The sequence below is a fragment of the Coregonus clupeaformis genome, chromosome 2 (genome assembly GCF_020615455.1).
Source record: "Coregonus clupeaformis isolate EN_2021a chromosome 2, ASM2061545v1, whole genome shotgun sequence".
In the NCBI taxonomy this organism is placed as follows: Eukaryota; Metazoa; Chordata; class Actinopteri; order Salmoniformes; family Salmonidae; genus Coregonus; species Coregonus clupeaformis.
Window position 1 is genome coordinate 37,218,478 of NC_059193.1, and position 26,118 is coordinate 37,244,595.

The 26,118-nt window shown below is 45.6% G+C and overlaps 1 protein-coding gene across 2 annotated transcripts in view; it reads left to right on the top strand.

The window, feature by feature from the left end:
- The window catches only part of LOC121534889 (ecto-NOX disulfide-thiol exchanger 2), a 271,267-nt gene that overhangs the window by 80,643 nt on the left and 164,506 nt on the right, over positions 1 to 26,118 (top strand). For both annotated transcript variants that reach the window (XM_041841513.2, XM_041841505.2), the window contains exon 2: positions 12,446 to 12,589. In XM_041841513.2, the coding sequence (XP_041697447.2) occupies positions 12,446 to 12,589 (144 nt within the window). The remainder of the gene's footprint in view (positions 1 to 12,445; positions 12,590 to 26,118) is intronic.

Genomic DNA, 26,118 nt, shown 5'->3' on the forward strand with positions numbered 1-26,118 from the left:
GCAGATGCACAATCGAAAGCATCCTGTCGGGCTGTATCACCACCTGGTACGGCAGCTGCACCGCCCGCAACCACAGGGCTCTCCAGAGGGTGGTGCAGTCTGCCAAATACATTATCGGGGGCAAACTACCCGCCCTCCAAGCACCCAATGTCACAGGAAGGCCAAAAAGATCATCAAGGACATCAACCACATGAGCCACTGCCTGTTCACCCCGCTATCATCCAGAAGGCGAGGTCAATACAGGTGCATCAAAGCTGGGACCGAGAGAATGAAAAACAGCTTCTATCTCAAGGCCATCAGACTGTTAAATAGCCATCACTAGCACATTAGAGGCTGCTGCTGCCTATTGAAATCACTGGCCACTTTAAGACAATTTTGAATAAATAACAGCTTTAAGAATGAATTTTAAACATATTTACATGTTCATATTCATAAGAGGACACATGACATTTAGCTACAATTGATAAAATGCTGAATAGTAACATTTTTAAAGTATCATTTTCATTTCATTTTTAAGTAAAACTTCTTCAGTGCTTTTCCTTATCACTCCTCATCTTCAGCAATGCTGTTCACATCCAAGGCATTCCAGAACTGCCTTCAATTTGCAGGCATCAGAGGACACAGCTTGGTGATGATGTCCATCTTCTTGGACTCTTATAGCCCTATTGCTTATTTAGATTGCATGGACGGACATTGACAGGAATAAAACCTAGTATTGACGTGGTTGTACAGTCCTAATGCACCCTCACATGGCAACTTTGATTCCCATAGATACTATTATCATCTAGGCCACATGGATTGGTGGAAGGCATTCTGGCAAAACAGTTTCTTCCCGCATTCATGTAACGATGGCACCGAAGCACACATTGAGCACACGTTTGGCATGCCAAAGCTTGTTGTGCTAATTACATATGCCACCAACAAAGGTGGTGAACTTTCCTGACCGGGACAGTCACTCAATACTGGAATATAAAAGAAAACCAGAAACTCTGGATATGTGAGTAGATATATTATTAATAAATTAGCAATGCTGTGTGTGTGCTCAACCGGAAAACGAGCGTGCGGTATAGGGTGCACGTCTGACTGACTGTCAGCTGGCTAGAGATCGTGTGAGGTGTAACGTTATTGATTCAAATAACCCGTGGAATGTCAGAATAAAATTATAGGGATTATATTCATTATAGGGATAATAGATTGAAGCTAGTATAAATTGCTGATCGCCTCTTATGGGAGCAGGTAGCACAAGTCTATTGCTTCATGCTAATGCTAGCTACGTAGGTTTTTACATTTTGGTAGGGGCGCGTCAGTTCTAGCAAAGTGGCTGTCACTGGCTAGAAATTGTGTGTGTGGTGTACTGATTCAAAGAAACCATCAGATGAAATTTCAGAATATAATTCATTATAGGGCTAATAGATTGAAGTTAGTATCAATTGCAGATCTCCTCTTATGGGAGCCGGTAGCATTGTTAGTCTATGCTCGCTAGCTAGTTAGCCAGATAGCTAATTAATTATGTTCTCAGATCTACTTAGCTAGCTAGCTAGTTCTTACCAGTGTCGGCGTTTCAGAGCAAGTTCAAACATAATTTCCCCCCGGGAATGCGGTGCGATGATGTTGTGTCCCTAGATTAGCAATATATGCGTGTGTAGCTGTCAGTCAGTGTCATACAGGTTCGATTGTATCACTATCAGAATAAAATGATATGATACCAAGGTAAAAGGCAGTAACTGCAGCCAGGGGCAGGTTAAAACCAAGCTAAAAGGTTACTGACATTTACCTTGGTTTCACAGTTACTTTTTGCAGTTACTGCTAAAATTACCCCCATTTTCTCCTAAACACAATGCAATAGAGGCAGGATACTTGCCCACATGATTAAGCATGTATTTAATCTAGCAAAAAGACATTAACTCATTTTCGACCAAATGAGCAGTTACTGCCTTTTGCTTGGTAGGGCAGAATAATGGAGCACCCTTCCTTTTCATTAGATAAAACAGACTTTCCACAAAATGTTTATAGGGCAGATTTTCCCGCTGGTTTCCCTGGGTTTGAGGGCAATTCTTCAACAGTTTGTCCTCTGTTTATAAGCCTGTTTTTTACCCATCTTCTCTCTTCATGTGGAAAGCCCCGATGACACAGAGAGAGAACAGGATGGTTGGTTCTCATTGTAATGGAAATATGGTTACATAAAGAACACAATACGGAGAGAGTGAAAGAGGAAGGAGAGACGGAGGGGGGAAAAAGAGCGAGAGGGAGAGAAGTAAACAGAGAGAGAGAGATGGAAGAAGGGCCTGATGAGGAGAGATTCTATCAAGCTCTATCTAATAGAAAAGGGGGTAGAAGGCGCATCATGTGAACGAGTGAGACATTTCAAATCTCCTTGTAAACACATTAGGGATGGGCTTTGTGTTGTGGAGCAGAGTTAGAGAAACATTCACAAAAATGCTGCTACCCATAATTGTATAAGGCTGCTACCCATAATTGTATAAGGCTCCCCCCCAGAATGGAGAGAGAGAGAGAAATGCATAGAGGGTGAGAAAGAGGGCTTTCTCCTTCCATGCCGACAGAATGCCTGATCACTCACACTCACTTCACAGCTCCAAGTGATGTGGTCTGTGTGCTTCACTACTTCACCACTCTGTACTTAATTGGTACTCAATTTATGGCCATCAAAAACGTATGTGATGCAACACATAGGCCTGCTGTACTTCCATGTTCAGTGGTTCAGCAGAAGCTCAGCAAATCACTTTACCACAGGTTTTCAGGACTTCAACAGTATGTATTTTGTCTGTATTTTGTCCCTGTGTGTCCTGCTTGCAGTTGCGGTCACTTGCTTGTACCGAGCACTTAAAAGCACATAAAGACGAATAGTGATACATCATTCTTCAAATGGTTGGAAGCCAGTGACCAATTATCTTCTTCAGCTCATCCTCTGTACTCTGAGACACATTTTTGGTTTCAAAGACCATATAAGGCCTCCTTTCACCATAACATAAGCTTTGTGCGTGCATCTGCTCTTAATCAAGGACCATAGCAGAGTGGAAATTCTCTAGAAATTACTCTAGTAAATTATGCACATGAACACTGTCACGCCCTGACTATGGGGACTCGTATATGTTGAGTCAGGGTGTGTATGTTCCATGTGGTGTATTTCTATGTTGGGTTTCTATTATGTGTAGATCTATGTTGGCCGGTGTGGTTCCCAATCAGAGGCAGCTGTAGCTCGTTGTCTCTGATTGGGGACCATACTTAGGCAGCCTATTGGCACTAGTGGGTTGTGGGATCTTGTTCTGTGTGAGGTATGTTGTTTGTCTACCTTGGACTTCACGTTTCGTTTCATTTGTTGTTTTGTTGCTTGTTTATTCAGTATAAATAAACATGTATGCATATCACGCTGCGCCTTGGTCCGTCCCGTCTATAAACGATCGTGACAAACACACACACACCGAGTAGTTGAAGGATAAAAGGGATCCATACTGTTCCGGAACAGAACCTTTATTTAAAAAGCATGGAAAAACGGTAAATTACGTTCTAGGCATTTTTTTTCTAGTCCCACAAAAAACAAACGCAACAGAGCGCCTATGCAAAGCCCTCACTCTGTCACTCTGAAACTTATTCCAGCGTCTGCCTGCAAGCTGAAAATCTTTGCCAGTGCGTGTTTAGGCTACCTGATAGGGAGAGAGATTTTTAATTAGCTAGAGAAGAATGGATTAACTTGTTCAATGCTAGTTAAGGATACTATAGGCCTAGTTATCACATTTCACTTTGGATTTATTAACTACAAAAAGGTAAGACGTGTTTTTTATTCTGGTGGCGCTCTGCACACACAAGCTTGTTAACTTGCTAGCTCAAGCCTGTTAGCTAGCTAGCTCAAAGGACATTTAAGCTCCTCCATAGAAGCCGCTCCACCTAGGTATAATTCTGTGGACCTAATTCAGATAATGCATGTCATAACAATATGCCTAGCACTTCAAGCCTGTTCCTCAACCCTCTCTCGCTCTCTCCCCACCTGTAATATTTCAGTCACATCTTGCGCCATAGGCTACACTTTTCTGTCCATCACGCATGTAAACAACTAGCTTGCCTGCTTTATCCACACTGATTGGTTAAGTAATTTAATGAGCTAAATGTTAAAAACAGTTCACAGGGTAAAAAAGGAACGAAAAGGAACTATATAAACCGGTACTTTTTTGGGGGTTCGAACCAGTTCAGAACTTTATTTTGCTCGTCGGAACAGTGGAACGGAACAAAAAAAAGAGTGGTTCTGTTCAGAACGAAACGATTGGAAAATAATTTTGGTTCCAACCCGTTTCTACTGCAGAGCAGAGATGGACTCTCTGACAAAGACAAGTCTGCTATTCTCCATCTTCAGAGATTCTGTTTTCTGACTACAACAAAGCCTAGCAAAACAAGTGTAAACCTAGAAAAGTGATACATTTTTCATGAGCACAGGCCTCGTCTCTCCCAGACCCTGTTCTGAATTATAAATAACGCGTCCAATTTTGGAACTGGAAATCACTGATATATTAGGCTCAGAACACAATTTAATTTGTTTGTTTCCTGGGATTTTGGGGCAATATCCACATTATTATTGTTTCCATAATTCATCAGTCTCTACTCTCCTTTGGAAGACTATCAGTCAGAGAAATAGAAGGACTGGTTTTGGAAAAGGATTGTCTGCTTGCAGCTGTTGGACATATTGACCCATTTCTATATCGGCGCCTGCACTCACTTTAGATAATTTAATTATATTAAGAGTGTGTGTGGTGGGTTCATAACTGTAATGACGCTCCAGGAGAGTGAGGATCCATTTGCAGTTTTATTACAATCTTGGTCGTACAAACAGGGTCAATCGCCAGCAGACACAACAGTAGGGATAAGGCAACTCGTAATCCAGGTACAGGCATAAGGTCAGTGCAGGCAGCAAGCTACAACAATCAGTCCAGTAAAGAATATAGTCCAAGGCAGACAGCAAACAATCAAGGAGGGAAAAACAGTCCAGAGTAAATCCACGGGTAGACAGACACAGGCGAAAACGCACAGCAACGATCACCAGGGCTAACAAGACTTCGCAAAGAGAGAGAGTTAGAGAGCACCTAAATAGTCTACTGATGGGAGTCAGGTGCAACGGTAATCAGAGCCAGGTATGTGGGAAATGAAGTTCAGGGGTTTAATACTCAGGAGAGGGTTCCCTCTGGTGGTGAGCAAGAGGAACAGCGGGAGTCTCATTTGTGACAGAGCCCCCCCCCTGCGAGCGGCTCCTGACGCGAAAAGGCGAACGACGCCGGGGTCTTCCTCGAGGTCGGGGGGCCGGTTTCTCCGGGTGCGTCCTATGGAACTCAGTCATGAGTGCGGGGTCGAGTATGTCCTCTGTATTAACCCAGGATCGCTCTTCCGGTCCGTACCCCTCCCAATCCACCAGATATTGGAGGAGCCTGCCCCAGGCGTCTGGAATCGAGTAGATCTCGAACCTGATATGCCTCCTCGCCGTCCACCAAGATGGGTGGGGGGCCCTGATCACTGGTCTGCTCCTCCTCCTCCGCTCTCGGACCACCAGCGGGTTTGATAAGTGATACATGAAAAGTGGGAGAGATACGATAATTAGAGGGTAATGCCAAACGGAAGGAAACTGGTGTAATCTGTTTAACAATTTGGAAGGGACCTACATACCTGGGACTGAGTTTCTTGCAAGGAAGTCTGAGGCGTAGGTCTCGAGTGGATAGCCAGACCCATTGACCTGGAGTATATTCGGGATTGGGGCGACGGTGACGATTGGCCTGCAACTTCTGTCTCCTGACAGCACGTAGCAGGTGGGTGTGAGCCTGACTCCAGATGTCCTCGCTTCTCTGGAGCCAGTCGTTGACAGAGGGTACCTCGGTGGGTTCCCCTGACCAAGGAAATAGGGGAGGTTGGAAGCCCATTACACATTGGAATGGAGTTAGACCGGTGGAGGGTTTCTGGAGTGAGTTCTGTGCATACTCCGCCCACATGAGGAATCGACTCCAGTCTGCTTGGTTCTGATGACAGTAGGTTCTGAGAAACCGGGTGACTTCCTGATTGAGGCGTTCTGTCTGACCATTAGATTGTGGGTGATATCCTGACGTGAGGCTAATGTTGATGTTGAGTTGTTGGAAGAATGCTGACCATACTCTGGATGTGAATTGGGGCCCCCGGTCCGACACGATGTCCTCAGGCAGGCCATAGAAGCGAAACACAAGGTTGCACATAAGTTCGGCTGTTTCCAATGCAGTAGGCAGTTTGGGAAGTGGAATCAACCGGCAGGCCTTGGAGAAGCGATCTATGACAGTGAGTATTGTGGTGTTCCCATTGGACTTGGGAAGATCGGTAATAAAGTCTATGGCAAGATGGGACCATGGTCGGTGGGGGAACTGGCAGTGGTTGCAGTAGGCCCGATGGTAGTTGTCTGAGATGTTTGCTTGTGTTACAGGTGGTGCATTCGTTAATGAATTTTATTGTGTCTGCCCGCAAGGTTGGCCACCAAAAGCTGTTCTGAAGCAGGTGAACAGTGGCAGCGATTCCAGGATGACCGGAGCTGAGTACGGAGTGAACTTGCTGTAGCACTTTCTGACAGAGATCTTGAGGTACAAAAGTTTTGTTAGGGGGGCATTCGGGAGGAGGGGTCTTTTGTGAATTGGCCTGGGTGAGCTCTGTCATGATGTCCCACTGAATAGGGGCCACGATTAATGACTCAGGAAGCAGGGGTTTCCTTGGATTCAGTGGGAACTACACCGTCGTGTTGGCGTGACAATGCGTCTGCTTTGGTGTTCTTTGAACCGGGACGATAGGTAACGGTGAAGTCAAATCGTGTAAAGAAGAGAGAGCCCACCTCGCTTGTCTGGGATTCAGTCTCTTGGCAGATCGCAAGTATTCCAGATTCTTGTGGTCAGTTAGAATCACAAACGGGTGTTTAGCTCCCTCCAGCCAATGACGCCACTCCTCCATAGCTGCTTTCATGGCCAACAGTTCTCGGTTACCGACGTCGTAGTTCTGTTCGGCTGGACTAAGTTTGCGGGAGTAATAGGCGCACGGATAGAGCTTGAGTGGGGATCCGTGCCGCTGTGAGAGGATGGCTCCAATGCCCGTATTAGAAGCGTCCACCTCAACTGTAAACGGGATTTCAGGATTAGGATGGTGGAGGATGGGAGCCGATGTGAAACGTGACTTGAGTTCTGCGAAAGCCTCCTGTGCTGTAGTTGACCAGGTGAGGTGTCGTGCATTTCTCTTAGTCATAGAGGTTAAGGGAGAGGCTACCGAGCTGAAATTCCTGATGAAGCGTCGGTAGAAGTTAGCAAATCCCAAGAAGCGTTGTAACTCCTTTAAGGTTACTGGCAGTGGCCAGTCTAGAAACGGCCTTGACCTTCTTCTCGTCCATGGCGACTCCTTCCTGGCTGATGATGTAGCCCAAGAAAGACGTGGAAGTCTGGTGAAATTCGCACTTCTCTGCTTTGGCGTATAATTGGTGATCAATGAGTCGTTGTAATACTGTTCTCACGTGTTGCACGTGTTCCTCATAGGTGTTGGAATAGACGAGAATGTCATCGATGTAAACAATTACCCAACGATTAAGCATGTCCCGAAAGACGTCATTGATAAACGACTGAAATACGGACGGACTATTGGACAGCCCGAAAGGCATAACCAAATACTCATAGTGCCCAGTGCTGGTAGAGAAGGCTGTCTTCCATTCATCACCGTCCCGGATGCGAATGAGATTGTAGGCGCTACGGAGGTCCAGTTTGGAGAAGTACTTGGCTTTGCGGAGTTGTTCTAGGGCAGCTGGTACCAGCGGTAAAGGATATCGAAACTTGACGGTGATGTCGTTGAGACCCCGGTAGTCGATACAAGGGCGTAGGCCACCGTCTTTCTTTTTAACAAAGAAGAAGCCAGAGGCTGCAGGTGATGTCGACGTTCTAATGAACCCCTTCGAAAGTTCCTCCTCGATGTAGTTGTTCATGGCTTCTGATTCGGGTTGTGATAGAGGGAAGATTCGGCCCTTAGGTGGTGTTGTGCCTGGTAATAGTTCGATGGAACAGTCGCTTGATCGGTGAGGAGGGAGTTCCATCGCCTTGGTCCTGCTAAAAGCTTCGATGAGGTCAGAGTATTCAATGGGAAGAGTGGGGAAAAGGACCGGCTCGTCCTTTAGCGTGACGGTCTGAATGGAAAGTGAAGGGCTGCCAGTTAAGCATTTGGAGTGACATGACGGGTCCCATTCGATGATACGACCCTCCCTCCATGAGATGAGGGGATTATGTTGACGTAGCCAGGGGAGTCCAAGAATAACCGGGTTATGAGGTGATGAAATGACGTAGAAACGAATTACCTCAGTGTGAAGGGTACCGGTCTGTAGTTGAAGGTCCACGGTGGTGTGCAGAACCCTCCCATCGCCGAGAGGCCGTCCATCTAGCGCCTCCACTGCCAATTGAGAGTTACAGGAGATTAATGGGAGTTGTTGTTGTTGGGCAAACTCGTGAGACATAAAGTTCCCGGCTGCTCCTGAGTCTAATAGAGCTGATGTGGATATCTGATTGCCCTCTAGAGATAATACGATAGGTACTTTGATGCAAGAACTGGAGTGATGTGCTTGAACACAAGGACTCACCGAAGAGGGATTACGAGGAGGTGGTCTGGTGGGGCAAAACGCCCTCAGATGGCCCGGTTGACCACAATAGAGGCAGAGATGTTGACGTATGCGGCGTTCTCGTTCTTCCGGAGTCAGGTGAGTATATCCGAGCTGCATGGGTTCAGTTTGAGACAGAGTGACCGGGTATTGTGTGCTGGTGGGTACCGTTCTGAGTGGACGACGTGAACGAATCAGATTGTCAATCTGAATGGTTAGTTCGATGAATTGATTCAGCGATCTCCCTTCATCTCGGCAGGCCAGTTCGGATTGCAACTCCAAGCTGAGTCCCTTGCGAAAGAGCAGTTTAAGTGTGCTCTCCACCCAGTCGGTTTGAGCTGCTAGAGTGCGAAATGTCAAAGCATATTCTGCTGCGGTATTCCTGCCCTGGCTCAACGCCAGTAGTCGGTCATCAGCTCTCATACCTCCCTCCGGGTGTTCAAATATTTCCCGGAAGCGTTGAAGAAAGGTACCAAACGATGGGAAAGCAGTGCCATCCTCTCTCCAAACCGCCGTCACCCACTCTAACGCCTTGTCAGTGAGGAGTGAGCATACCAAGGAAATCTTGCTGGCATCGGTGACATACATCGCTGGTTGTTGATCAATGAATAATGAACATTGCAGTAGAAATCCCTTACTTTTAGTTGGGTTGCCGTCGAATTTATCAGGGAGAGCCAGACGTGGGTTAACTGTGAGTGACGGTGGTGGAGAAGCGCCCACACTCGCGTTCGGTTGAGGAGGGGCTGGGTTCGTTAGCGACACCGGCAACCTCTGTAGCGTCCTGACGAGTTCCTCTGTTACTGTAGTTAAATGGGTTAGCTGCTGTTGATGAATGGCGAGTTGGTTAGCTTGAGTGGAGATCTCCGTGGACATCTGAACCAGAGCTGCTGGATCGTGTGTTGGCGAAGTCTTCTGTAATGACGCTCCAGGAGAGTGAGGATCCATTTGCAGTTTTATTACAATCTTGGTCGTACAAACAGGGTCAATCGCCAGCAGACACAACAGTAGGGATAAGGCAACTCGTAATCCAGGTACAGGCATAAGGTCAGTGCAGGCAGCAAGCTACAACAATCAGTCCAGTAAAGAATATAGTCCAAGGCAGACAGCAAACAATCAAGGAGGGAAAAACAGTCCAGAGTAAATCCACGGGTAGACAGACACAGGCGAAAACGCACAGCAACGATCACCAGGGCTAACAAGACTTCGCAAAGAGAGAGAGTTAGAGAGCACCTAAATAGTCTACTGATGGGAGTCAGGTGCAACGGTAATCAGAGCCAGGTATGTGGGAAATGAAGTTCAGGGGTTTAATACTCAGGAGAGGGTTCCCTCTGGTGGTGAGCAAGAGGAACAGCGGGAGTCTCATTTGTGACAATAACTAGTGGGGGTCTTTGTGTTTTAATCCTGTCTTTGTTCTTCTCAGGACAGAAATATGCTAGGATGGAAATTAAACTGCTGGGTTAGTTCGGAGATGCCTCCTAGTGTCCTCACTGTCTAAAGACCAGGGGCCTCAAATATAAATTGTACGTACGTACAAAATATACCCCAAAATGTGCATTCACCAGTTTTCATGCAAAAGTTAGCAGTTATTAAAAGAATATACACTACCGTTCAAAAGTTTGGGGTCACTTAGAAATGTCCTTGTTTTCGAAAGAAAAGCAATTTTTTGGTCTATTAAAATAACATCAAATTAATCAGAAATACAGTGTAGACATTGTTAATGTTGTAAATGGCTATTGTAGGTCCTCAACTGGCAGCTTCATTAAATAGTACCCGCAAAACACCAGTCTCATCGTCAACAGTGAAGAGGCGAATCCGGGATGCTGACCTTCTAGGCAGAGTTGCAAAGAAAAAGCCATATGTTAGACTGCCCATCTTAATCTTTTCTTTTTATTGGCCAGTCTGAGATATGGCTTTTTCTTTGCAACTCTGCCTAGAAGGTCAACATCCCGGAGTCTCCTCTTCACTGTTGACGTTGAGACTGGTGTTTTGCGGGTACTATTTAATGAAGCTGCCAGTTGAGGACCTGTATACTTGACTTGAGAATGTGCTCACCTCCCCACAAACTTTAGACCATACGTATGCACATTTGCTAGTGGTTGAAATATTGTATTGCAAGCTGGCAAGTAAACATTTTGTGCAAATGATTACTCGCTTATTCATAAAAAACTGAAAACACAAACAAGAATGCAGCCATTTGCCGTTAGTGAGAAGAGCGAAAATCTATGCATTTTATTTTTAGAATCTAAAATAATTAGACATAGGAATCTATATCCTATTTATTTTATTTTCCTAACCATTGCAGAATACATTATTCACCTTTTCTGGCCGTGATATGCCGAAATAGCATACAACAAATTACCATGTGCATCTCTCATTTAATTGGACCTATAGCCTAGTATATAGAGAGGCTATGTATTTAAAGTTTTTCAATCCCATAGGCAGTACGGTTTATAATATACAGTCGTATTTAACAGGTGAACAGTTGATATTTGACATTGAAGTAGGTCTATGCTACTGTAAGTAGGCCTACTGTAATAAAAAATATAATAATAGTAGCCTGCCCTAGACAATCCAGCATATTGTTGAATTGAAATGTTCTGGTGACAGGTCCACAACAATTTACCATTGTTTTCTCTTTAAGAAACTGTCACAGTCTTTTGCTAGATACAGCATAAATTACTGCAAAAGATTATAACATTCTGCCAACTACAGCAAATTGACCGGTAGTTTATGTATAACATTTGACAGTATGGGAAAGCAAAAGTAATGCTGTGCGATATGAGCGCGACATCATTGCTTATTTAATTTCAGAGCGTATACCAAGGCAAGAGATAGAAACACAATCATGTATTGATAAATGAAAGATTGAACAACAATTCATATTTTGCATAGAAGTGTGGGCTGTAGCATTTAGTCTACTTTAAAATTGTTTCAAATATACAATCAATCTTGCTATAGGCAGCATGCACGTTTAGTTTGATAAAGTTACTGCAAAATATTCCGCCCAAACCTGTACAGAAATGTGATCAAATGTGCCATTGCTCTTTCATTTAGAAACTGATGTGACCTAATTCCAATAGTTCCAAATTATACAGCAAATAAAATTAATTATTGTCACCATTAATGGTGAATGGAGGGCATTTTCCTAGTGGAGTTATAATGCTTGTTCACATGCGCACAGTTTAAGGACAGGTCTGATTTATAATGGGAAACGTGTGTATGTATATGGCGTGCGGCAAGTTCATAAATCGCAATATTCTTTTGCCTGCGCAGTTTTCAGAAATGACGCACACAGACGTTTAGTTTGAAATGCACCGGTTATAAATTAGGCCCCTGAACAGAAAGACACAACAATCTGGAGATTCTGACATACTACTGTCACTTGTGTGTCCTTCAAGAAGTGAAATAATGTTAAAAGGGGATAATTATTTTTCCTTTAGTTTGTTGAACTCCTGACTGTTAAATAGGGAACATATGGTTTCTTATGGTTGAATAGAGTTGTATTTCCACAGTCTTTGGGGGGTCTTGCCTGTTTTTCTTAGTTTAGACTTCCCCAAAGGAAGTCAAGCACTCTGTATGGCATACATTTTCTCTCCTTGTGGTCTCTCTCCTTCACATACAGTATTAAATAGTTTGTAGCCTACATGTACTCTGCAATGGATTGGATATATTGTGAATGAGTTACACAATAGTATCTATAACTCATGGCCCATCATGTCTAACATGGCTACTTGTTGTGTTTCTGTTGTGGTTTGTAGAGCTATGGTCCATCTGGTTTAACATGGCTGCTTGTTGTGTTTCTGTGTGTTTCAGGACTGAACCCGCTGTCCTTTGACCCGTCCTCCAACAACGAGCCACTGCAGTTCAGCAACTCCAACGGGCCACTGGTGTCAGACTGTCCTCTGGAGAACGGAGCTGAGAACAGCAATAAGCGGAAGAGACCCAGCCTGCCTCCAGGTACAATAAGACACTATTCTAATTGACAAGGTGTACAGTAGTGGTACCAATGCATTTTATACTGTGAGCCTGTGATTGGGAGAGTAATTGAAAGTGAGGTAGAAACTTGGTAGAGGCGCTTTCATGTTTTCCATCCTGAGGGGCTTATTGCCAGTTAGTCCTGTGGCGGTCAGGGCCGTCTGTGATTGCAGTTCTCACACCTTAGCCTGGCTGCTACCATGCCAACAGCACCTGCCAATCAAAGCTCAGAAATGCCTTCAGCTTTCTCTCACTGAGTGAGTGACCTGTCGCACGGAAAGCAATGTGCTGAGAGGTGGTATGTGTGTGTGTGCGCGTCCTCATTCGTGTGTGTTGACTTTTTCATTACTAAATGACACTTCATTTTTATCGGTGACCATGTGCATTCTAATTAAGGAATGCATCTCTAATTAATTGCATTATGACAAGTAGAATGAAGACGGCCCTTAAGACAGAGAGGTGTTGCTGTATGTTATCTGCTGTCTTGGTGACGATAATTGGTCGGGATTAATTGTCAGTGTTAATGAACCACTCTTTTTACCATTCGTCTTTGTGCACAATTTTAAATAAATTACCTTAGTGAGTTTGAGTTCTCACTCATTCATATCTGTTCATTTCATCTCACTATTGTGCATCATTACCAACTCAGAACTAGACCTGAAGTAGGTTTAGATGACAGGTACAAAGGACAGTGTTTATGCAGAACAATGTTACACTGTCTATTAACAGATGCACTGAAGTTGACTAGAGCCACAGAGCAAATAACCTGAGTAGAATGAATACCTCAATGCTCTCTTTTTTTCCCCTTTTTTTTTTATTTTACCTTTTTTTTACCAGGCTAGTCTCATTGAGATTAACAATCTATTTTACGAGAAACCCGGCCAAAATAGCAGCACACAAAGTTGTAGACACATTTACATCATAAAATGCAAACCACTACAGTTTAAAGACATTTACACTCTTGCCTCAGTATATGCTCTCTAGTGTGCTGCATGTCAATGCTTGTTTAGGTCTTCATTGTGTAATTCATAGACCGGTTGACCAGACCATAGAAATATATGTTACAGTATTTCTATGGGGACTTGTGTGAGTCCCCATAAATGGGTTAAAAAGACAAAGAAACAATGAGCAGGGAGAGCTTGGATCAGATGTTATGGTTATGTGTAAGTTTTGTCCATTTCAGTCTGAGTCATCTAACAGACTTTGAAGACCTCTGTTGGATTTCAGTGGGTGAATAGGCTATAGGCCTATTGAAAGAGTGAATAACAGAGTGTCAGTATTGTCCTGTACCCAAACCACAGAGAGAGACACAATCAAATATTGGCTTACATTAAGTGCTAGTCATGGTGAAAACCTGTGTGAATGGCCGTGTCCGAATACCCGTAATTGCGTTCTAAATAGTAGGCTGGGTATGCGAACATAGAACGTTAAACCTTAGATTTAGATCAAAGACTCTGCACACAAATCTAATATGACCACTCATTGTTTGACAGAATCTTAGCAGTAGAGAGAGTCTCTGTAGCTCAGCTGGTAGAGCATGGCGCTTGTAACGCCAAGGTAGTGGGTTCGATCCCCGGGACCACCCATACACAAAAATGTATGCACGCATGACTGTAAGGCGCTTTGGATAAAACCGTCTGCTAAATGGCATATTATTTATTATTATTATAGAGGGATAGATAGAGAGTGACTAATCAGAGTATGGTGTTTTTAAGAACAGACTTATCACGCTAAAACCTCAAGCTGTGTGCTGGTTTAGACAGCAGTCACACCTCACAAAACCACAGAAGTGGCTCTGTCTATGTGCACCTGCTTAGCAAGAGAACATTAGATAATGATGATTACCATTAACGACAGCTCTAGGCTCCCACAGCCTTTCATAACATTGGCGTTACGTCTACTATTCTGCTCTCTGATGGAAAACCTGCACCAATGGGGACAATCTGCAGCATCTGGAGCTGGGTACATTTAGTGGCTTTAATGTTCACTAGCATCACGATACAGTCAAGTCTTCCAGCTCTCTGAGGAGATAAGATGGAGCAAAGAAAAGTTACCAGCCATGTGGATTTACAGTCATTAATGAATTCTAATGGATAGATTCATCTCGTTAGGGGTGACAATTCATTAGACACAGAAACACACACACTCAGGAACACTGTTCCTCTGGTGATGGGGGGTGTGTGGTGATCATTTAGGGAGCGAGAGATTCCCAAGACCCAAACAGTGTTGCTAACAGAATGTTTACTCCATGTGTTAGTTTAAACCACAAACTTCTAAATGGCTCAAACAAGCAGCAGAATGGCTAGCTCAGAGTGCTAATGGGTGTCCATTTGACTTAACAGACACTGCAACTGTTTAACAAAGTAAATACTTTAATGAAGTATTTTGTTTTAATGGCTTTGCCACTGTATTAATAGCCCCACCTCTTCACAGCTGGAAAGAAACAAAGTGCAACTGAATTCATGCCCATTCAACACTTGGTAAGTTATGCAATAAAACAAAATACTTTTAGTTATGATGACACTATTGATAATAATATGCCATTTAGCAGACGCTTTTATCCAAAGCGACTTACAGTCATGCGTGCATACATTTTTTTATTTTTTTTATGGGCGGTCCCAGGGATCGAACCCACTACCTTAGCGTTACAAGCGCCGTGCTCTACCAGCTTAGCTACAGAGGACCACATTAATAAGTCAACCCTCGAAACAGCTGGAAAGTTACAAAGTGTAAAGGGCAATCTGCCCACTCAACAATTTGTTAGAGAATACCCAACACAACGTTGGCTTATTGTGACCTATTTAGGACGGTATAAAAGGAAATGCAGTGAATCCAGTATTATGTCTTTGCCTTGGACCTGGTAGAATGGAGTCACTGAATATTTCAGCACATTATATTACTTGTTTCATTAGCAAACACGCTAAGAGTTGTTTATAGTTTTGCCTTGTAAAGTCGAGAGAATGTATTCCCCCTCTTCTCTGATTTTCTGTAAGGAAATACACATAAGCAGAGCCACAGGCCTCCATATACACACCATGACTATTCTTCATGCTGTCTTTTATATAACCAACCAGCCCACAAAAGACCAAGATAGCATACTTATAATGTATAGCTGTTGGGGGTGCAGAGGATAAGCTTGTATAATGGTGTTGGTTTATTGTGAATAATTTTTATACAATCAAAATGAACAGCTTTGAGAACAGTAGTATACCTACTGTATTTTCAGGGAAGTGACATCATCAATGAGCTTCGATCCTTGACAGGTACTCTCAGACTTCTTGTTATTGGGAGTGTCTTTTGACATGGGACAAATCAAACTGTTGGTGACTTATGGTTTTTGTGTTGTATTGTAGTTCAATACTGAAATGCTGGGCTTTTGTTGAATGTGTTTCAACCACCTTCTATATCAAGGCTGTTGCCCTGACAACAATATTGAATTGAAGCAAAAACATCTGCTCCTCTAAAGCCATGTCCATGTCAGGCCTTTCACAACATCATGTTTATCGTCTGAATAAAAAAGATCACATTTCTATCATATTTGTGCAATGAATTAAATCCATCAAATGTTAATGTGTGAAAAAAAGGCACCGACACTGCAAATAGCAGATGTGAATTTAGCCTTCTCCAATCCAATCCCGTGTGCATTATCCTAGAGTATTAGCAGAGCAGTGCTGAATACATTTTGATTCCCAGGGTGTGGAAGGTACGTCCAGAGGAGCTGAACGGTAGAATGGTACAGCAGCAGGGTTGTTCTCTCCTCCTGGTATTGAGACAGGAACGGAGAGTGGCAGCTCGCAACCGACTTGTGTTGGTGTGAAGGGTAGCAGGGAGCAAAGGATCACAGTGGTGTCTGCCTGAGGCTCATAACATGGATGGCAATAGTGTGTTTGAGAGATACAGAAAAAGTTATTGTTTGTGTTGCTGGGTGGTTTATGTTATGTATTTGTGTTTGAATGAGTGTATTCATCCTTGTTGTCTGTGAAAACATTGTTGCCTGAATACCTTACTGTATGTCAGTTGCACACACATGTGCCTTGTGTCTCCCTGTCTCCAGTGCTCTAATGAGCTACTAATGTGACACCTCGGGTGGCTGAGCTCAGCCTGTGATTAGACAGCCTGGCAGAATGCAACCTGAGAAAAGGTGACGAGTAGACATTGAGAGGCAGAGGGAAGGGACATTTGTCATGTACTGTGTGTGTGCATGTGTAGGTGTATTTTAGTGTTTGTGAATCAAAGGTTAGCCTAACTGGCTGACCTTGAGTCGTCCCAGACAGACCGCTGTCAGACCCTTTAAGACCAAACCCAGGGCTGCTCTGGGATCAGTGGTCTGCTTAAAGCTGCTGTTTTCTCTAAAATATATTCTGTTTTCTCTATAAGATCACCTATTTTCACTTAAATGCCCAATGCAGCCATTTTTATATCATTTTACATTTACATTTACGTCATTTAGCAGACGCTCTTATCCAGAGCGACTTACAGGAGCAATTAGGGTTAAGTGCCTTGCTCAAGGGCACATCGACAGATTTTTCACCTAGTCGGCTCGGGGATTAGAACCAGCGACCTTTCGGTTACTGGCACAAAGCTCTTAACCACTAAGCTACCTGCCACCCCATATCAATATCAAATCATTTCTGGGTAACAATTAAGTAGCTTTTTAGCAAAAACTTGAATTTTGATAGGACTGTCTGGGAGTGGTCTAAGTGTGGATGTGAAAACTAGCTGTTATTAGCATAGAGGCTTGGAACTCTCTTTGTTATTGGTCTATTAACCATTTTACTGCATGGAGATGTCTGTTGATTAGAAAGTCCTGCGTAGATTGTATTTTAAATCAGCAACTATCAGGAAATAACACTGATTAAATTTTTTTTTTTACATTAACTTTTACAATGTTAGTTTCATGTTGCAATAAAACACAGGAAAAACTGCATTGCGACTGCACTGGGCCTTTATGTACGTTCTCTAAAGATCAGTAGCCTTCTCCATACGATCTTCACACAGCCTAATGGATCTGCTGAGGGCTGTTTGTCATTGCTAATGGCGAGTTGGAGTGCGTGAGACCCAGGCCCCGTTTCTCCGCTTGCCTCCCTGTGACGGATGCCCTTCTCTGGGCTTTTCCGGGTCTCCTCTGCTCTGGTTCTGCTGACACAATGGTCACTATGTCACAGCCTTAAAAACTTAAGATCCTCTGCGTTACTCTGACCTCCACGTAATGCACTCATGTCAGAAGCATTTGCATGAACTTTCAAGTTACGGCTCTGTGTTCACTTGGGTCACTTTCTTTATACCAATGTTGGCAGGGCTTGTGCAGTTTTTAAAAGGAGATAAATAAGGTGAGTGGCTACCTACCCTGTCAGAGCTGAGCTGTGTTTGAAGTAGGCCTACATGGAGATGTATTGCTTGTCAAGGTTGAGTGTAGATGTGGTGTGGAATCAAGCGCAGGACACACAGAGGCTTCGTACTAACGTCTTTAGTGAAGACAAAAAGAACAAGCCAAACACGGCTAAATACAACCTGGCAGGCAAGCGAACTTTACGCACACCGGTATTAGTACAAACAAAAGGCACACACTGTGCGGAACTCTCTTCAAAAACAATCCAGAGAGATAAACGAACTAGCATCCCAAAATGACAACGAACAATTACACACAACACATGACAAAACCCAAGAGAACTTATAGGACGCATAATTAACACTAACAAGGAACAGGTGTAACAAAACAGACAAAACCAAACAAACATCGAAACATAGAACGGTGGCAGCTAGTACTCCGGAGACGACGACCGCCGAAGCCTGCCCGAACAAGGAGAAGGAGCAGTCTCGGCCGAAACCGTGACATTGCTGTGTAGAGATACTAGAGAATGATGTCTTGGCTTACCTAAAGCCAGGCCCTAAGCACTTCTCTCAGATCTACAGCAGGATATTATTGTCTCTATGACAGTGAGGGCATCGAGTCACTGTCAGGATTATAGGACTGACACTGACTGATGGCTGGAGATAAGACATGGTAGTGTTTAGCCTACGTGGTGTACACATGTACACAGACACACACCAGGCTACTGCTTTATAGTCTGCCACCTTTATTGAAATAACCTAACCAGCCACAGTGGGCAACATGGTGTGACAGCATAAACCAACGTCTTTCATGGCTAGTAATCGAGAGACTATGTGGAACTAAGATTTAAGATGCCTTGTAAATCCAGTTCAATGATCCAGTTCGGATTGATGTCGTTGGGATCCCAAATGGCACCCTATTCCCTTTAGTGCACTACTTTTGATCAAAGCCCATAGGGCTCTTGTCAAAGTTAGTGTACTAAATAGGGAATAGGGTGCCATTTGGGACACCATTTGGGACACACACATTCAGTACTGTATAGTAGAGTAACAGGTTTCTATAGAGGAAGACTAAGCCTGTCCTGATCAATGCTCTCCTTGGCCCTTTCATATTCAAAACTCCAGCTGAACGTTTCCTCCTCATTTACAAAACATTCCAACAACATTTGGATCAGAAAGGAAATCCCTTTGATCGTGGAACTATCCGACCCCAGCCTCCTTCTCCTCCACCTGTACCAGTGATGGATTCATTAGAGGAGGAGGGAACCAGCGCTCCTTCCCCCTCCTCCTCTTTCATCCTTCTTCTTCATCTCAGTGTTTCCACCCCTCCTCTGGACTGCCAGGGCTCAGTGCAGCATGCAGCAGTTTTCTCCATCCTGAATACATGAATATGGGACCTGATGAAGTCAAATTGCAGAGGACACAGACTTCCTCTAAATGAACAAAATGGCTTCTGTCCTTTCTAAAGTTAGCAGTAGTTTTAGTACTTTGTGTACATAATGTATTTCTAATGCTGAGGCTAAAGCTAGCTGCTGTGCGTTGTCACCTATCTGAGGGGAGAGGGAGAGATGCTCTGGGGTCTTGTATCCCGGTTTGTTTTCTGCTAGAACAGAGGAAACAGCTGCCTGTGTTTTCAGCCACCCAGACACAACACACTTGAGGGAAGATGAACAATTAGCTCTGTGTGATGAGTTTCTCCCTCGATCTATCAGCCTGGGGAATATGGCAGCCCCACAGGAATAGACTGAATTCTATCAGCTCAGATGGAGTCAATGCTGTCTCTCCCTGCAGTGCTGTTGTAGGGGAGACATGTTATTTTTTATTTGATTCAAAACTTCTTCTGTTTGTACATTCTGCATCACTTTTCGATAAAATTTTGTTATGGAATAATTTGTAAGTGAAGTTGTTTTATCATTTAATATGCCTCTGTGTAGAAGAACATAATTGTCACAGATTAAAAGCTATCATGTTTCTTACTTGAGGCAGCTCATGCTTTTAGCTTTATGAAAGTGGTCAAATGGGTTGTACTTGAATCATAATTGCCTAGCAAGCAAAATATTTTGAACCATTAAAGGAGTCTGTTGGAAGGCAATTTGAATTACAATTGAATTGTTTGAGGCAATTTGTCATTACAATTGTCACAACCTGGGCTAGAACTCCGGTCTCAGATGTGGGGAGCTGGGGGTTCTACCCCTTAGCCACAGAGGAGGTATAGTTGGACCCAAATGAAACACCCAAGGCAATACTCCAGGTAAGTAGATTTAATGTAACAAAAAGGTTCTTTGCACTTCAAAAATAGTCCAACAAAAGTTCTTCTCAGAAAGAGGTATATTAACAGAGGTAGAGTAACAAAACAGGAGGCAAAACAAAATAACTCCACGAGGGGAGAAAAACAAACTAAAGATAACTTAGAAAAGCTTACTTGGAAAGACACGGTGGGACAAAGCAGGAGACACATAGCCAGGACTCAAAAACCAAGTGAGGAACAGGGGAAAAAACACAGCTAAAATACTCTAGGTGAAACAAGGCACAGGTGACCTGGATGAAGCTAATAAGGACACACGAGGAAGAACTAAGGCAGAGGGGAACACAGATGACCTCTAGAGGCCCGGAGACAAACAGGAGGCAGGAAGCTGACAGGACCCCCTCCTCTAGGAACGACTCCTGACGTTCCTTCCAGAACACCCTGGCCCCAGGGTGCGAAACTCTCGGATCAAACCTGGGTCCAGGATGTCCTTGGCTGGAACCCAGGAGCGCTCCCTCTGGCCCGTAGCCCTCCCAGTCCACCAGATACTGCAGAGAGTTCTGGACCCTCCGGGAGTCCAGTATCCGGCGGACTGTGTAGGCTGGCTGGCCGTCAATGATCCTGGGAGGTGGCGGGGTCTGCGTGGGGGGCAAAGGGAGAAGACAAGACAGGTTTAAGTAGTGAAACATGGAAAGTGGGGTTAATTCTAAGGGAGCGAGGAGAACCAAACGATACGAAACAGGGTTAACCTTTCTTGCTATGCGGAAAGGGCCGATGTATTTCTGGGAAAGCTTCTGGATTCGACCCGGAGGGGCAGGTTCTTAGTGGCCAACCAAACTCTCTGACCAGCTTGGAAACTAGGGGCCGTCCGGCGCGGCGATTAGCCTGACTTTGGTATCTCTGGGAGGTCCGAAGGAGGGTACGCCTGGCCTTCTTCCAGGTCCGCCTACAGCGTTGGACAAAGCGCTGGGCCGAGGGAACACCAACTTGCGCCTCTTCCTCTGGAAATAATGGAGGGGTGTAACCGAACTGGCATTCGAAGGGGGACAATCCGGTGGCTGAGGACTGAGGGTGTTGTGGGCGTATTCAGCCCAAATGATATAGGTGGCCCAAGACGTGGGATTACTGGCCGCCATACACCGCAGGATGGTCTCCAGATCCTGATTAATCCGTTCCATTTGGCCATTAGACTCTGGATGGAACCCCGACGATAGGCTGGCTGTGGCCCCAATAAGCCTGCAGAAGGCCCCCCAAAACCGGGACGAGAATTGGGGACCTCGGTCGGAGACCACGTCCAGGGGAATACCAAATATCTGGAAGACATGGTTCATGAGGAGCTCAGCAGTCTCCTTAGCCGAGGGCAGCTTGGGCAGGGGAATAAACCGGGCAGCCTTAGAGAACCGGTCTACCACCACTAGGATGACGGTGTTGCCCTGGGATGGAGGAAGTCCCGTAACAAAGTCCAGAGAAAGGTGTGACCATGGCCTTCGAGGAACAGGTAAGGGATGGAGCAGTCCCTGGGGTCGCTGGCGTGTCGACTTTCCCTGGTTGCACACAGGGCAGGCCTCAACATAGACCTGCACGTCCTTCTTGATGGACGGCCACCAAAACTCGCCGTCGGAGGAATTCCAGTGTGCGAGCACTGCCTGGATGGCATGTCAAGGGCGACTCATGACCCCACTGCAAGACGCGGGCCCGAACAGAGAGAGGAACGTACAGGCGACCGGCAGGACCACCGCCTGGATCGGGCTCATGGACAAGGGCCTCTCGTACCCCTCTTTCAAGTTCCCACTGAAGAGGTGCGACGATCCTAGACCCTCGGAATAATCGATGCCAAGGGCTTCTCTTGTACCTCGGGAGAATAGGCTCGAGACAGGGCATCCGGCTTGACGTTCTTGGTGCCAGGTCGGTAAGACAGGAGGAACTGGAATCGATTAAAGAAAAGGGACCATCGTGCTTGCCGAGGGTTCATCCGCTTAGCCTGTTTGAGATATTCCAGGTTCTTGTGGTCTGTGAGAACCTGGAAAGGATGCTGAGCCCCCTCAAGCCAATGGCGCCACTCTTCCAAGGCCAGCTTAACCGCAAGCAACTCTCGATCCCCCACGTGGTAGTTGCGCTCGGCCTCAGACAGGCGGCGAGACATGAAGGCACAAGGGTGTAATCTCCCATCCTCACCCCTCTGTGACAGGACGGCTCCCACCCCCACCTCTGAGGCGTCCACCTCCACCACGAAAGGTCTTTCTGGGTCAGGGATCACCAGAATCGAGCAGAAGTGAAGCGGCGCTTGAGATCCTCGAAGGCCCCTGCTGCTTCCGGACCCCAGTGAATCTTGGTCCCTCCTCCCTTGGTAAGCGTCGTCAAAGGGGCTACCACAGAGCTGAAATTCTTAATGAACTTCCGATAGAAGTTAGAAAAGCCAATGAACCGTTGAACCTCCTTGACCGTGGCAGGTGTGGGCCAGCTGTGGACCGCTTTGACCTTCTTGGGATCCATCTCTAGGTGGCCGGGAGTGACAATAAACCCGAGAAACTGAGTCTGAGAAACATGAAACTCACACTTCTCAGGTTTAACGTAGAGGTGATTGTCAAGGAGCCTCTGGAGAACCCTGCTAACATGCCCCTCATGCTCCTTCAGTGACCTCGAGAAGATGAGGATATCGTCCAGGTACACGAAGACGCAACAGATTAAGCATATCCCGGAGAACATCATTAATCAGGGCTTGGAATACTGCGGGGGCATTGGTGAGCCTAACGGCATCACCCGATATTCATAGTGCCCGTGGGCGTGTTGAACGCCGTCTTCCATTCGTCCCCTTGCCGGATCCGCACGAGATGGTAAGCATTGCGGAGATCCAGTTTAGTAAAAATGGAAGCCCCTTGAAGCAGCTCAAAAGCAGTGGCCATGAGAGGAAGGGGGTATCGATTCCGAACCGTGATCTTGTTGAGTCCCCGGTAATCAACACAAGGCCTAAGACCCCCGTCTTTCTTTTCAACAAAAAAGAAGTCCCGCCCCAGCCGGGGAAGTAGAGGCACAGATGAGGCCGGCTGCCAAGGACTCCTTAATGTAGGTGTCCATAGCTGCTTGCTCGGGGAGGATAAGGAAAAGATCCGACCTCTAGGAGGGCAGCAACCAGGGAGTAGATCAATGGCACAGTCATACGTGCGATGAGGCGGTAAGGAAGTAGCCAGGGCCTTGCTGAACACTGCCTTGAACCGATGGTAAACACTGGGGACTCGGGAGACGTCAACAGACTCTTGAAACTGGGTACTAGGGGCTGAGGGACTCTGAAGCATGCAGGTGAGTTGGCAAGTGGAACCCCAGTTTAGAATGGTGCCAGTAGGCCAGTCGATCTGGGGATTATGTCTGCATAGCCAAGGGTGACCCAGGATAATAGGATACTCGGGAGAGTCAATGAGATAGAAGGTCTCCTCCTGCTGGTGTTGAGAGATAGTAAGTCGCAGGGACTGAGTCGCCTCAGTAACCTTTCCTGGTTCCAGAGGTCTGCCATCTAAGGCTGTAACTGCCTGGGGTTGAGGAAGTAGTTGGGTAGGGATCTTGAGTTCCTTAGCCAAGGTTACATCCATGAAATCACCTGCGGCACCGGAATCGATCATAGCCTGGACCCGATGCTGGTGGCCCTCCCAGGACAGAGTGGCTGGAATAGCTAGGACAGCGTTAGTAGGAGGAGCTCTAATTTTCCCCATCACAACCCTCCTGTAGCTGGGCGGGGACAGGCGTTTCCCGAAAGCTCGGGGCAAGTGGAGCGGAAGTGGCCGGCAACCCCGCAGTAGAGGCACCGACGCTCCCTCATGCGACGTTCCCTTCGTTGGGAGAAAGCCTGGAACGGCCTAACTGCATGCTCTCCGGGGAATCCTGGAGCAGTTCAGGAGCCGGGGGAAGCTCTGAATGACGGAGTCCAAACAGGAGAAACCGAGCTGCTCAGAGGAACCTGGGACTGAGACACCTGGCGGCGAGCCGTTCTCCGCTCTCTTAGACGATTGTCCAGGCGGATGGCCAAGGCTATGAGGGACTCGAGATCTCCAGCTGGTTCTCGGGTGGCTAACTCATCTTGAAGGGCCTCAGATAACCCTCCCTGAAAACAGACCCTCAGCGCTTCATCATTCCATCCGCTCCTTGCTGCTATGGTCCGGAATTCAATGGCAAAATCTGCCGTGCTTCGGGGACCCTGACGGAGAGACAGTAGGCGCTTGGAAGCCTCCCGCCCACTGACAGGATGATCGAACACCCGCTTGAACTCTTCTACAAATGCAGCGTAGGAGTCACAACAGGCCTCCTGGGACTGCCACACCGCAGAGGCCCAGGCGAGCGCCTTGTCTGAAAGAAGGGTAATGATGTAGGCAATCTTGGAACGGTCTGTGGGGAAACTTGAGGGTTGGAGCTCAAGGTGAGGGAGCATTGGGTGAGGAAACCCTGGCAAGAGCTTGGATCCCCAGAAAAGGGCTTGGGAGGTGGTAGTCGGGGATCCGCCACTGGAGAAGGCCTGTCGTCACTGGGGGTGACCTGGAGGAAGGGGAGAGGACCAGGGAGGCGTTCAAAGAGCTGGTGGAGGGAACTCATCATTTCGGCCAGGAGTTGAGAATGACTAGCCATCAGCTCTTCTTGTCGGCTGAGAACGGCTTCATGGCGCTGGAAAGATGCCTCATGTCAAGTGATCACCGCCAACAGGTCCTGGGAACTGAGTGTTTCTGGGTCCATGATTGACTTGGTTTTTCTGTCACAACCTGGGCTAGGAACTCCGGTCTCAGATGTGGGGAGCTGGGGTTCTACCCCTTAGCCACAGAGGAGGTATAGTTGGACCCAAATGAAACACCCAAGGCAATACTCCAGGTAAGTAGATTTAATGTAACAAAAGGTTCTTTGCACTTCAAAAATAGTCCAACAAAAGTTCTTCTCAGAAAGAGGTATATTAACAGAGGTAGAGTAACAAAACAGGAGGCAAAACAAAATAACTCCACGAGGGGAGAAAAACAAACTAAAGATAACTTAGAAAAGCTTACTTGGAAAGACACGGTGGGACAAAGCAGGAGACACATAGCCAGGACTCAAAAACCAAGTGAGGAACAGGGGAAAAAACACAGCTAAAATACTCTAGGTGAAACAAGGCACAGGTGACCTGGATGAAGCTAATAAGGACACACGAGGAAGAACTAAGGCAGAGGGGAACACAGATGACCTCTAGAGGCCCGGAGACAAACAGGAGGCAGGAAGCTGACAACAATCTTTTACTATAACATTATTACCTCTCTTCTCAGCCCAGCACCCACTTTCAGTCTATTTATTCTGTGGTTCTTTGGCTGCCTGGATGCAGGGCTGATTTAGGATGGAGGGATACATTAGGACTGGGACGATACCAGTATCGCATTTTTATTCCATGGTAAAAATGAAAACATGAATGTAAGTAAAATATTGTGTGCTACAGCTTTGAAAATAAATACATGTCACTCTGGATTACAATTTAGTGATGTTTGTTTCCAACATTAGGGCTGTTTTCCTAAAGAAGTTAGATGTTTAGTTTCCTTGCCACGATACTAACGAGTATCGAGATACTGGTAGCTTCCCTTCCCTGCTGTACATTATGTTATACTCAACATAATGCACACACTCCCAGTCCCAGTTCACGACCAAAAACACTGATATAAAGTAGACCAGTCAAGGCCAGCTGTTTTTGGTTTAAAAAGAGTAAAGAATTTCATTATTTATTTATTTATTTAACTAGGCAAGTCAGTTAAAGGCAAAGACGTTTTCATCTTTCGAGCTTCTAGTCATGAAATCTATGCAGCCTACTCAATCACTTTTTATAGCTACTGTTTACAGGCCTCCTGGGCCATATACAGCGTTCCTCTCTGAGTTTCCTGAATTCCTATCAGACCTTGTAGTCATAGCAGATCATATTCTAATTTTTGGTGATTTTAAT